This window comes from Salmo trutta, chromosome 9, assembly GCF_901001165.1.
Source record: "Salmo trutta chromosome 9, fSalTru1.1, whole genome shotgun sequence".
In the NCBI taxonomy this organism is placed as follows: Eukaryota; Metazoa; Chordata; class Actinopteri; order Salmoniformes; family Salmonidae; genus Salmo; species Salmo trutta.
In genome coordinates this window covers 11120029-11133477 of record NC_042965.1, presented here as the reverse complement: position 1 = coordinate 11133477, position 13449 = coordinate 11120029, and the positions used below count along the sequence as shown (strand labels likewise).

Genomic DNA, 13449 nt, shown 5'->3' with positions numbered 1-13449 from the left:
ATAAATATTTGGCTTAATAACTGCCATAAGTGGGGTTTATTCTGTAAACTACAGGTTACTCTCGAACTGTCTTACACAACATTGGTACAGGTGCTGAATTCCCATGGATCATATGTAACTCACTGGGCCAATCCAGAGGAAGAGTTTGTGGTCTATGGGTTCAGAGACTGTGGCATTGTTCACTCCCTTTCTCAGTACTGAGTAGGACTGGGCAATATGTTAGGAACTATGTGAAGCTCTATTGCTTACAGTTTATATCCAGATTCTAGTGAATCTGAGAAATTTAGAAATACACATACATTGGTGAAAGGTGAGTGGAAAGTAAGGTGAAGGCCATGTGAATTGTTCTAGGAAACACACCTGTTGTCGCAGTCTGCCGGCGATCAGGCCCCCCAACCATTGGTTGGCAGTTTCTCATTTCTTCTCTGTCATCCACAGCGGTCATGGAGGACCAATGAGAAAGTGTGTGTAATCGAGATGGGCGGGGCGTCCCTGAGGACTAGGGTTTAAAGTAGGATGTGTCATGCTGTCGCCAAGCAGACGGCGTATCAATTAACATGATTCCCATTGTTCTGGCCTCAGTGCTCATCGCTTGCGGTAAGTGACAGCCTCTACGTGTGTGGACATCAGACAGAGACTCCAACTGCAATCCTGGAAAGCTGAAGGGTGTGCAGGCTTTTGCTCGAGCACAACACTGACGCACTTGATTCAACTATTAGTCCAGACTGGCGACTATAATTTGTTAATCAGCTGAAGCATATATGCTTGTTCTGGGCTTTAACAATAACGTGCACTGTAGCTCTCCAGGACCGGAGTTGGTGACTTCTGAGTTAGAGAGAAAGACCTGACCCTGATTGTCTCTCTGTCTACCCCCCTAGCCTTCGGGTGCGGCACCCCTCCTATTGAGCCTCTGACCACCCGTGTGGTCAATGGAGTGGACGCCAAGCCCCACAGCTGGCCCTGGCAGGTACACTGACACCCTTATCTCCCTCTCCCTATGTACAATGATTATAATACTGGATTGCATATATATAGGTCACTTTTCACCATAGGTCGTTCTTCACACATCTTATGTATCTGTATGAGTAACTCGTTCTATCCAACCTCAGTATTTCTCACTCTCTCTCTCTCTTTCTTTCTTTCTTTCTTTCTTTCTTTCTTTCTTTCTTTTATACTTTCTTTCTTTCTTTATTAATCTCTTTCTTTCTTTCATTTTTTTTCTTTCTCTCCAGATCTCTCTGCAGTATGAGAGGGACGGTGAGTGGAGACACACCTGTGGTGGATCTCTGATTGCCTCCAACTGGGTCATGACCGCTGCGCACTGTATCAAGTAAGAGAGGCTACACATTCACATTTACACGCAAATACGCACATCCAAAGAAGACCTTTGTGCACACACACACACACACACACGGACATAGCTTTCGGCTCATATATGCTGTGATCACTGAGCATTCAACCTTCTCCAACCCTCCCAGCCCCAGCCTGTCCTACAGAGTGTTCGTTGGAAAGCACAACCTGGTTGAGACTGAGGAAGGCTCCCAGGCCATCATCCCTGAGAAGCTTGTTGTCCATGAGAAGTGGAACCCCATCTTTGTGGCCTTTGGGTAAGAGTACGGCCCACAAGACAGGCTAGCACAACAAACCTTGAATGCTACACTAAGAAAACAGATATTGACATTAAAGATCTGATGGGTTGCTAAGGGTTGTATCATCAGCACCGAATGGAAGAAAGCAAAGCTTTTTTTTTTTTGTCTTTACCTAAACAACACTGGATATGTAGAGCATTATGAGTAGCCTTATATACTTGCAGTACATCACAATATAAACTGGGCTGACTTTCAGTGGCATCACCTGTCTATCCTTTCCTTCTACAACCGTCTCTCTCTCTGTGTTCCTCCTCTGTCTCTGATTGACCAGAAATGACATTGCCCTGATCAAGTTGTCTGAGCATGTGACCCTGACTGACCATGTGCAGCTTGGCTGTATCCCTGCTGCTGGCACTGTGCTGGACAACCAGTACCCCTGTTACATCACTGGCTGGGGAAGAGTCTACAGTAAGCCTGTGTGTGTGTGTGTGTGTGTGTGTGTGTGTGTGTGTGTGTGTGTGTGTGTGTGTGTGTGTGTGTGTGTGTGTGTGTGTGTGTGTGTGTGTGTGTGTGTGTGTGTTTGATGATCACTTTCATGTGTGTTCCTGTAGGGTAACTAGCTACAGTGTGACATGTGTGTGTGTTTTAGCCGGAGGCCCCATTGCTGATAACCTGCAGCAGGCTCTGATGCCCGTGGTGGACCACGCCACCTGCTCCAAGCCCGACTGGTGGGGCATCGCTCTCAGGACCACCATGGTGTGTGCCGGAGGAGATGGCATTGTTGCTGGCTGCAACGTGAGTACCCCTGGGGGGTGTGAGAGGCAGAGAGAAACAGAGTGAGAGAGACAGAGAAACAGAGAGTATGTATTGTGTGTGATATATGTGTTTGTGCATGAGCGTATTTTTTGTTTGTTTGTTTGTTTATGTGTGTGTGTGTGTGTGTGTGCGTGCCTGTGTACATGTGAGTGTTTATGTGTTACTGTTAGTGTTTGTGTTGTGTGTGAGAGTGGGTGTGTGAGAGTAACACATTAGTGAATTACATTCACTCCTCTACGTATTTCTTTGTACAGTGAAGCTAAAAGTTTTAATTTGGCTCTATACTCCAGCATTTTGGATTTGAGAGGAAATACTACATATGAGGCGATAGTACCGGATTTCACCTTTTAATTGATAGTATTTTCATACATATCTTTTCCATCGTTTAGAAATGAAAGCACTTTCTGTACAGTATCTAGTCCCCCCATTTGTATTTGGACAAATTCACATAGAGTGAGTTAAAGTACTCAAAAAATGTTGTATTTGGTCCCATATTCATAGGACGCAATGACTACATCAAGCTTGTGACTACAAACTTGTTGGATGCATTTGCAGTTTGTTGTGGTTGTGTTTCGGATTATGTTGTGTCTCTTTCTCGCTCATCATTATTCACAATTCATTCATGATTGTCCGTAACTATGGTAGCATCCACATTAACGTAGTAGATTTCAGAAACAAATTCTATTGTTATTTACAATACAAGCGACTTCAAAATGACACAATACATGATTTACCATTAATTATTTTGGGCATAACAAAACAAAACAAAACAAAATGCAAATGCATCCAACAAGTTCGTAGAGTCACAAGCTTGGAATGTGGGACTAAATACTACAACTTTTGACTACTTTAATACACTTTAAGTGAATACTTATGACACCTTCAAATAGGGGGACTAGATACATATAATGCTTTCATCTCTAAACTCTAAAACATATGTATGAAAATACTCTCTAATAAAGGTTACATTCTGTACTGTCACCAAAATGCTTGCATAGAGATACTATTTTTACCTTCAGTGTTCAAATCGATGTATCTTTCTCAACACCCCTAGCCCTTGGGTGCGGCAACCCTCCCATCGAGCCTCTGACCACCCATGTGGTCAATTGAGTGGACACCAAGCCCCACATCATTTTTATTTTAATTAAATGTTTCATATCCAAATAAATGCATAGGGAGTCTATACAGTGATTATCATAAGTATTTACACACATTGGATTTATTTTCTTCACATTTTGTTGATTTACAAAGTGGCATTGAAATTGATCTACACAAAATACTCCATAATGTCAAAGTGAAAATAACATTTTACAAATGTTTACCAATTAACAGAAATGTAATAACTACAATACGCATCTTGTATGCAACAAGACACTAAAGTAATATTTCAAAACTACATTGCAAAGGAATATACTTTTTGTCCTAAATGCAAAGTTTTATCTTTGGGGCAAATCCAACACAACACATCACTGAGTTACTGCCTCCTTATTTTCAAGCATGGTGGTGGCTGCATCATGGTATGGGTATGCTTGTCATCGGCAAAGACTGGGGAGTTTTTCAGAATGGAGCTAAGCACAGCTGAAATCCTAGAGAAAAACCTCTTTTAGTCTGTTTTACACTAGACACTGGGAGAGTAATTCCCCTTTCAGCAGGACAATAACCTAAAGGCCAAATCTATATTGGAGTTGCTTACCAAGAAGACAGTCAATGGCCAAGTTACAGTTTTGACTTAAATCTGCTTGAAAATCTATGACAAGACTTGAAAATTGCTGTCTAGCCATGATCCCCAACACCTTGACAGTGCTTGAAGAATTGTGAAAAGAATAATGGGCAAATATTGCACAATCCAGATGTGCAAAGTTCTTAGAGACTTAGTCAAGGAGACTCTCAGCTGTAATCACTGCCAAAGGTGTTTCTAACATGTATTAACTCATGTATACATTTTTCTTCCATTTACAAAGTATATTGTGAGATCATTGACTCATATTGACAATTTAATCAATTTTAATCCCACTGTGTAACACAATAAAATGTGAAGAAATCCAAAGGGGGTGAATATTTATGCCTTGTTGCATGTCTTTGGTTAAGTATTAAATCCCTTCGCTCTTCTTCTCCTATAGGGTGACTCTGGTGGGCCCCTGAACTGCAAGAACCCAGAGGGAGTATGGGAGGTCCATGGTATTGCCAGCTTTGTTTCTGGTCTGGGCTGCAACTTCGTGAAGAAGCCCACTGTCTTCACCCGCGTCTCCAACTTCAATGACTGGATCGACCAGGTAAAAGGACATGTACACATGACTCACAGAGCTAAGGTTCACACACGTCATTACAGTGTTAATTAGCATGACGTCGGCATTCTGGAAAAACCTTACATCTCAATAATGTCGACTTTTCAGACATTGCAACAACAAAAAATGTTCATTTTCAAATGGATGTATTAACAGAATGAGTTGTTTAGTCCTAGAGTCATGGAACTTTCACAGAACATGGAGGGAAATGACTTCTTTCAATTGATGTATATGTAAAAAATGAAATCACCAAACGTGAGCTACAAGGTTTTTCCAGGATGCTGATGATGAGGGAAAACCTTTTCAGGAAATGTCACCAATGACTTGTCCTGTTCTGTCTGTCTATTTTCTCAGGCTATGATGAGCAACTAAAGTGGAGCAGAATGGGGAATTGAGTCCAATAAAAAAGGACTCAGCAAAATGGCTTTGTGATGTATTTTATGTTCATGCCACAAGATGTCCTCAGTCACTCAAGATAAAGAGAAAGGATTTCCATAAGATGTTTCCTTTGATGGAGATATATTTATTCATGTATCTTCATATATTCAGTTCTTGATCAGTCATTTTGGCATTCCGATTTTTCATGCTGTTCACCTAATATTTGCTAATAGGAAAGTTTTGAGGCATTCTACTTGAGAATGTGTGAAGATGATATCCTTCCAATGAGATGTGGGCTTGTTTTAAGAAGAGTAAAATGTAGACCTGTATGTTCACCCCACTTCAGAAAGATAGACATCTAGTTCTCCACTTTATGCTGTCATACATATTCTGGGAATGGAAGGGTTTCATTAATGGGTGAGCCAGGCTGATGTATTCTGGTCTCCATATAGTCTTCCTACATCTTCTGCTTTTGATGCGATTACACTACACAGACTTGGCAGACAGGCTGGGAATGAGAACGCCACAGAATGAGGGCTATATGGAAAATTTTGTTTAAATTAGAATTTACTATCCATTTTTAGTATCCATCTCTCTCTCACTCAAGCACAACACTCACTTGCTCGTACGTGCACAAACACACACTCACAGACAAAAAGACATACAGACATAGACGCACACACACACACACACACACACACACATACACGCAAACATACTTGCTGTTTTTTGAAAGGGAAATTCTTAACTCACGGAAGATTCATTGACAGGCTGACAGTAGACATGTCATGTCCAATCAGAGCAGTTCACTGTCACACCGACTGTGTGTGTGTGCATGCCGTGCATGAAGTACATTGAATTTCTCATTATCTTAGTGTATGTTTTCTCAGTGCCTATGCATGCGCACAATAATTTGAAACATATTTTGAAGCTACACATCAAGGGGTCAATTAAAGTCAGTCAAATCTTAAGCTAAACTGTTTATGTGTAAACAAACGTTATGTTCTTTCACGCTGAACCCATGCGGAATATAAAAAATGATACTCTACAAGAATATTGGCATAAATCAATCATTCTAATGACCATTGGACAGAACCCAGATTGTACTATTAAAATAATTGCTTGAATCTGTTGTTGCTCTGGGGGTCTCTAGCCAGCTTTCTCTGGGCAGCTTGTGTCTGACGTGGGGTCTGGTCTGAAAAGAGCTTTGTCTCCCCCTCCCCCACCCCCCCATGCTCTGAAAGGAGCACAAGGGGACAGCTTGCCGTCTTGAATGCTAAATGTGCAAAGCCCACCTTCCCAATTCGTGCAGCTGCACGTTTTCTTGCTGTATGTGGTTATAAGTTAAAGATAATAGGCTAATTTGGCTGTAAATTCAAGTGACAATATTTTAAAGTCAGGACGTTAAAGCTTTCCCCTACAACAACTCCATATGGTGTTATATAGGCTATAACGGGACAGTGCATATGACAGTGTCTTATGACCAAGGCACCACATAGTGTGGGAGAGAAAGCCGTTTATTGGATGTTCTCTATAGGCTACTTGAAATAGCTCAGTTTAACTGTGACTCCTCCATGCCTGAGCAGGGAGTGGGAGGGGAGGGAGAGAGAGAGAGGGAGTGTGCCTGCGACATCACAGTGATCCACATTGACAGTGGCGTCACTACTCTGTCGCCTTGCTCGAATCACCCGTCTGCTAACTGGTTGGACCTCGCAGGCTGTCTCTCATTCAAGCAGTGCACAGTGGATATTGAACCACTAAGTACTGTTGGGAAGATTTGCCTGGAACTTGGTGGCAACTGCCTTGTAAAACGATAATAGTATGCTTTTTTGGCTTAACTTTATTCCTGAGGAGGAAACGGAATCCGTTGTAGAGTCTGGTCGACTTATGGAGATGTTTGGAGAGGATCTATGAATATGGTAATTCCGGACGGTGCGATCTGCTAAATGAAGCAGCTACGAGTGAGTGAGTGAGATTGAATTTGTGAAGGGCATTGTTTTAGTGCCTATTGGTCTAACTTATTGATGATGACTAGAATAGCTATCATTAGAAGACAACAAGTTGAACAACAGTTGCACAAAACCCTTTTGTTGTCCAAATAGCCATTTCCCAACCAACTATTGCATGTGCAGTTGAAATCTGCTATTTGGAACAGTAGGCCTATGTGTAACACACACACACACACACACACACACACACACACACACACACACACACACACACACACACACACACACACACACACACACACATACACACACACACACACAGACTCTTTTTGTTTCTCCAGAGAACAGAATCCAAGCTGCTCATCCACGTCCACCCCATTCTAACAAACTATTGTTATCCACATAGCCATTGCATAACAGTTGGCAGTGGGTTTCATTGTATTGACCATGTCTGGTGGAGAGGGCACCGGCCTGTATCGTACACTTTGGACTCACTCGTCACTGAAATCCAACTGACATTCTCTGTCAGTCTGTCCCAAGTTACTTCTGGGGCCTATTCAGGGGAGGTAAAAAATAGATATAAATGCTTTTTTTAGAACAGATATGAGGAAAGTTTTGCTTCGAGTAGAATTTATTTTCCACTCCTCAGTCTCTCTTGGTAGCTAGTGTCTAGCTATTGAGACTTGGTTATCCCACGCCGCAAGGCTTTAGCTAACTTGGCTAGCTAGCTGGAAGGATAGTTAACCACAGTACAAAGGGCTAGCTCTCACCGTAAGGCTTAGCTAACCAGGGTAACTCACCACCAGGCTAGCTATACCAAACTAGCTCTTCTTACCTGGAAGGGTAGAATTGCTAGGTCTACTCTTGCGTTTAGCTCAACCCTATCGACTGGCCTGCAGCCGTGGGACTGGTTCTACGGGAGGAGACTCCCCTCTCGCACACCCCTGGGGAAGCACTCCTCTCAGTGGTCCGAGCTAGCGTGGCGTTAGTCAAAGACAACTGGGGAAAGCCCTTGTCCAGCAAGGTCCAAACCAGGCACTTTGTTGGCATGGACATTTAGGGTATGGAGGAGATAGGCCTTGACAAGCCGCTGGTGGTCAAGGCAACATTGACTGCCCACCTCTACCCCACTGCCTCATCTATAACCAGCACTACTCTCCCTGGTAAGACGGAGCACTTCACCGTTTCCATATTCTCAAAGGTCTACGTGTTTGCGACATGTTCAGTGCAGGCATTGAAGCTAAAGTCGCTACTGTTGGCTTACCGGGCCAATTTGTTACAAGAGATGGGCAATCTCTAAACGCCCAGTGCAGTACAAAACAGATTTCCCTGTGTTTTATATACATATTTTCACACTATGAGGTTGAAATTGTGAAAATTATGATAATACCCTTTTAGGGTAAGAGCTTTTTGAAAAGACCCCCTGAAATTTCAGCCTGTTTCGGTGGGAGGGAGTTTTGACCCACCAGATGGTAAATTAGTTAATAGACCAATAAGAAAGAGAGTTCCAAACCTGTCTGCCAATAATAGATTGTTTTCAGTTTTCCCCTCCCCACTCAGACCACTCCCAGACAGTCCAAGCAAAATTCTTGCTTGGGAAATTGATCTTAGCTAAGAAGCTATTTTTGTTTATTTTTTTTACCATTTTAATTGAAAATAATCACATTAAGGTACTTAATTGTTACTCAGAACTTTATTGATATTGAGATAAAAATGTCTGTATTGGACCTTCCATCAAAGGCTCAGCCAACCAGAACCGATGGGACGAGATCTGTGTCAGTGCAGATTTCAACCTCCAGGCCTTCAGAGGTGCCATCCAAGGCTGTGGGCGTGCCATTAGTCTTCTGGTGATGGGGAGAGAGCCTTGTGGCTCAACTTGTCCAGCGTCTCGGACAAAGAAAAGGCAGCTTTCCTTGACGCTACTATCATGCCGAAGGAACCGTTTGGGCCTTCTGTAGCCGGCAGAAGTGCAAACTTCGCAAGAAGGAAGGCGAAGCCTTTAACTTCTGCTTGAACGCAAACTTGGGTACCGTGGCAAACCGGTCTTTGCCTCTATGAGCCAAGTCTTCGTGGCAGGTAGAGGGCAACTCGCTGGCACCAGGGTTTTCTATAAAGCAATTCCCCCAGCGACGCAGCAGACTAGAAACCCACAGTTCGGCTCTCCTAACAGAGGCTGACAGTGGGGGAAGCGGACCTTCGCTGCTACCGAAGCGGGGTCCCACCCACCCGATTCCCAACTGCAATTGTCTCGCCTTAGAGCTTATGGCTTCCGCCGCCCTTCACTTCCACGGAAGAAGAGCGTCTTCACTGTTTATGTGCAGTACTCGCTTTGCAAATTAACTTGGAAAGAACGGGAGCATGGCGTAAGAGTGCCCAACTCTTAATGTCTTGGGGTCCCCCTGCAACGGCTATCCCATTGGATAGTTGAAGGTATTATATTGGCTTACAAAAGCAAGGGTTTACAGCCCGCTGAGGACCCGAGGGCTCATTCTTGGGCACTGTTCAAATGCATCTCTTTACAAGAGATTTGCGAAGTGGCATGTTGTGCCACCCATCATACATTTATGAGGTTTTGCCGACTGGATGTCACTGTACCTTCATTGGCACATACTGTCCTCAGTGTCGGGGTTACTGAGTGGTGATGCTGTTGGGACTACCCTGGCTTCGGGAGTTGGCCATATCCCATATTGAGACATCAAAATTAGTATTTGAAGTAGAACTTAGTTACTTGAGTAACCCCAGTTCCATGATAATATTAGTGAGATGTCTCACCGCATTTCCCTGCTCGCAAGACCGTAAGGAAGAGAGGCATGCTTTAGAATGACCAGTGATCTGGCAAGTGGTACCTCATGAAATTACCTTAAATGATGATCTCCAATGTCAATGTAAATGGCCATTTCAACTTGATGGTCTCTTCTTCTCTCCAGTCAGATGTGTAGCTAATCTATCTCCTCTCCTATTTTTGATACCCTGTGGTCTCATTTCCCCTCTCACCAGTAATAGAGTTCTACAGAACATTCTAGAGCTGGCAGAGAGCCTGGATCTCACGTGGCCTGATGACAGAGCCAAGAAATCCCACCCATTCCCGTTGTTATAATATTAACTCTATTACTCAAAGTCAATCAAGTGCATCATTGCCATAACCCTTATTAGGATCTAAACCTGTCTTGATTTGGATTGGCTAAGAGTGGCAGGGAGAGTGGAGAGAAGTTTGAAATTAGTTTTCAACTGCAGCGTGTCTCTAAATTCACCTCAATCATGGGGAATGTGCATGGGGAAATGTGTGAGGGTGTTCTCTATATTGAAGTGTAATTGGAATTATATTCACTGAAACAGACCCGATCAAACTCACTCAGTCACACATGTACAGGCCCAGGTTGATATCAACGCATCCACAAACCTGCAACTAAACACACAATCATAGGGTCTACTTCACAAACAAATTTGAATTTGCAATTAGATTGCATCTAGAATATATGTTGGTAATATTTGGAAATGTTTTAAGTATAGAACACTCCTAAGGACAGTGCTTCAACGTATGAGGCCAGCTCAGTGGTTTGTCAGTGGAAACAGCGCCACTGTTCACCGCACCACCTTTGTTATTGTTTTTGTTGTGTTGATGTAACAGAGGGGAAACGGAGGAGAGGAGGTTCCGACAGCGTGGTAGAAGAAATTGCCGTACATATTCTGCTGTTCTATCGCACATCTAATGATGTCAGAGGGGGAAAAAGTGTTTGTTGTTTGCGTTAACTTTATTGTTGTAATATCCCAAACAGAAGTGGCAGTTCCACCAATTAAGCGTTCCAGTTTTAAAGGTCCAGTGCAGCTGTTTTTATCTCAATGTTAAATCATCTCTGAGTAACAATGATGTTACTGTGATTGTTTTCAATTAACATGATCAAAAACATCTTCTTAGCAAAAAGCAATTTCTCAAGCAAGAATTTTTCGAGGACTGTTTAGGAGAGGTCTGAGTGGGGAGGGGAAAAACTGAAAACTATCTGTTATTGGCAGAGAGGTTTGGAACTCTCTTTCTTATTGGTCTGTTAACTTCTTTACTGTAATGTCACTAGGCAGGCCAAAACTCCATCCCACCAAAACAGGCTGAAATTTCAGGCAGTCTTTTTTCAAACAGCTCTTACATTAAAAGGGCATTATTTAAATTGACATTTTAGTCATTTAGCAGACGCTGTAATCCAGAGCGATTTACAACATTAATTTTAAGATACTGTAGCTAGGTGAGACAACCACATATCACATTCGTAGTAAGTACATTTTTCCTCAGTAATCACCATTATCATAATTTTCACAATTTCACAGTACTATTCCAACCTAATAGTGTGGAAATATATATAAAACACAGGGAAATCAAATGTTTGACTGCACTGGGCCTTTAAGACACCTTACAGATGTAGGATCTTAATTTGATTACCCTGTTGCAGGAGAACTTTCCTATAATGTAGTGTATTTGCGGTTTTAAAAGGCTTCTGAAGTCCCTTACGAAAAAAATATCAACTCCCACAAAAATGTCCATTAATTATAATCCAACATTTCCTGTTGCTGTAGGGTTATTTTCCTGCTGTAGAAAACTGGCTCAGATTACGATCTTACATCTGTATGTGGTGAATCACCTGTTAGTGATATGGAAATCCGTCCCCAGTTAACCCCTCTAGCGTGCTAATCTGGACTGAAGAGCAGGTCCCCTCAGGAAAGAACGTTCACCTCGGGTACATTGTCCCTGCACAGGGAGGTCCTGACCCCTGGAAAAGACTGCCCATTATCTCAGTGTGTATGTGTGTGCATATGTGTTTGTGTAAGATATCAGTGTTTAATGGGTGCGTGTACATGTCAATGTATTATATCTCCTATTTCCCTCTTTGCTCAGGGGCCACTTGTTGGGGCTAACACAAGGGACAGCACAGCATCAGTCAGCCAAAGCCATGAAGCCCACAGCAGACCATTGACTAGGATGTGCCAGTAAACCACTGATTTGGGCTTGAGTGGAACTTTGAGGATTTTTATCCACAATAGTTGGATTTTAGGGTGAACCAGGAAGTTGAACATGGAGACAGAGCTGAGGACAGGTCTCTCTGCATGGGCCATAATGGCCATAGTGTGTAACTCTGTAGTGGGCGTCCTCACCCTCATCCTCTTTGTCGTCCTCTACAAGGCCTGCAAGGTGCCTTCCTGCCAAGAGAGGGCGCCAGTGCTGACAGTAGCCCAGGAGCAGCAGAAGGGCGAGCAGAAATACTTACTCACTGTAGCCTGATGATGAACGCAAAGAGGAAAAACACTCTCTTGCCAAACAGACTGCACACACACGCACATGCACACACACACACCTCTCTCTCTCTCTGTCTGTATTTGAGTCCATTTCTCTCTCTCTTTGCCTCTCCCTGACACTCAGTTGATCTCGGAGCAAAAGAACATGACAAGTGTTACGCATTACGTTAAAAAAAACATAAATCCTCTTATCTCCTTGGCTCTGCTCTGGGACTGTCCATCTGTCAGTTTGTTTAAACTCAGTAGTCTGGCCTTACCCTGCTCATCTCCACTGAACCAGTCTGGTGATTGAGGGAAAGGATAAATGAAAAAGCGAATGAGAAGAGAGATGGAGGGACAGAGGGAAAGTGAACAGCTCTCATCTCATCAGCAACAGATTGATGTTTACTAACTGGAGAAATAAGGATGCCAAGTATAGTGAAATGGACCACAAGAGAGATAGATAGAGAGATAGATAGATGCGAAAACAAAGGACGGCCGTGATGATGGACGAGAGAGAAAGAAAGGGATGTTTTGACGTGTTGTTTACTAAGAGAACGTTCAAGGATCTCAATTGTTTTTGTTATTTTTCTTAAACTAAGGGAAATTAACTCAACATTTCAACTAAAAGCTGTGCTGTAACACTTAAATGTGTCCATCTGCCACTTACTGGGTTCATAACCTTCTAAAGGAGTGACACCCCAAAATACAGTATAATGAGAATGTTTTAGAAAGACTCCCTACTTGAAACGGAAGGATCTACCATGTACTGTACTATGCGAAAAAGCATTCCACGTGTAATTATGATGGTGATGTTGTTCTATGAATCATGAACATAATGTTGGATTTAATATTTTATTAACACAATAAATGTTTTACTTTTGCGTAACTTTTGGGGATGTATATTACTGACCTTCATAAATCATGTCACTACAACCAGCACAAAATAACAACCACAGCATTGTCCTCACAGTGCGTGATTATCCATCGAAATATGGGGAGCAAAATGCAACTATTGCACTGTAGTAAAGGCTGGGGCTAGCAGGTCTTCAGTCACGTTTTCCATAGTGTTGATTTAACCACAATGTCATTAGTGTGGGTCACTCCTGTAGCTGCTGTAAGTTGCGTCATAAGCCTTCTGGATCTGTTTTGACAACTGCTATGGTCATTGTC

The 13449-nt window shown here is 42.7% G+C and overlaps 1 protein-coding gene across 1 annotated transcript; it reads left to right on the top strand.

The window, feature by feature from the left end:
- The first annotated feature begins 511 nt into the window (after positions 1-511).
- ela3l (elastase 3 like) lies at positions 512-6122 on the top strand. The gene is made up of 8 exons (XM_029762372.1): positions 512-597; positions 879-967; positions 1233-1330; positions 1479-1607; positions 1921-2057; positions 2239-2384; positions 4526-4678; positions 5045-6122. The coding sequence occupies exons 1-8, from the start codon at positions 558-560 to the stop codon at positions 5060-5062; spliced, it is 810 nt and encodes a 269-aa protein (XP_029618232.1). The 5' UTR covers positions 512-557; the 3' UTR covers positions 5063-6122.
- Positions 6123-13449: the final 7327 nt, after the last annotated feature.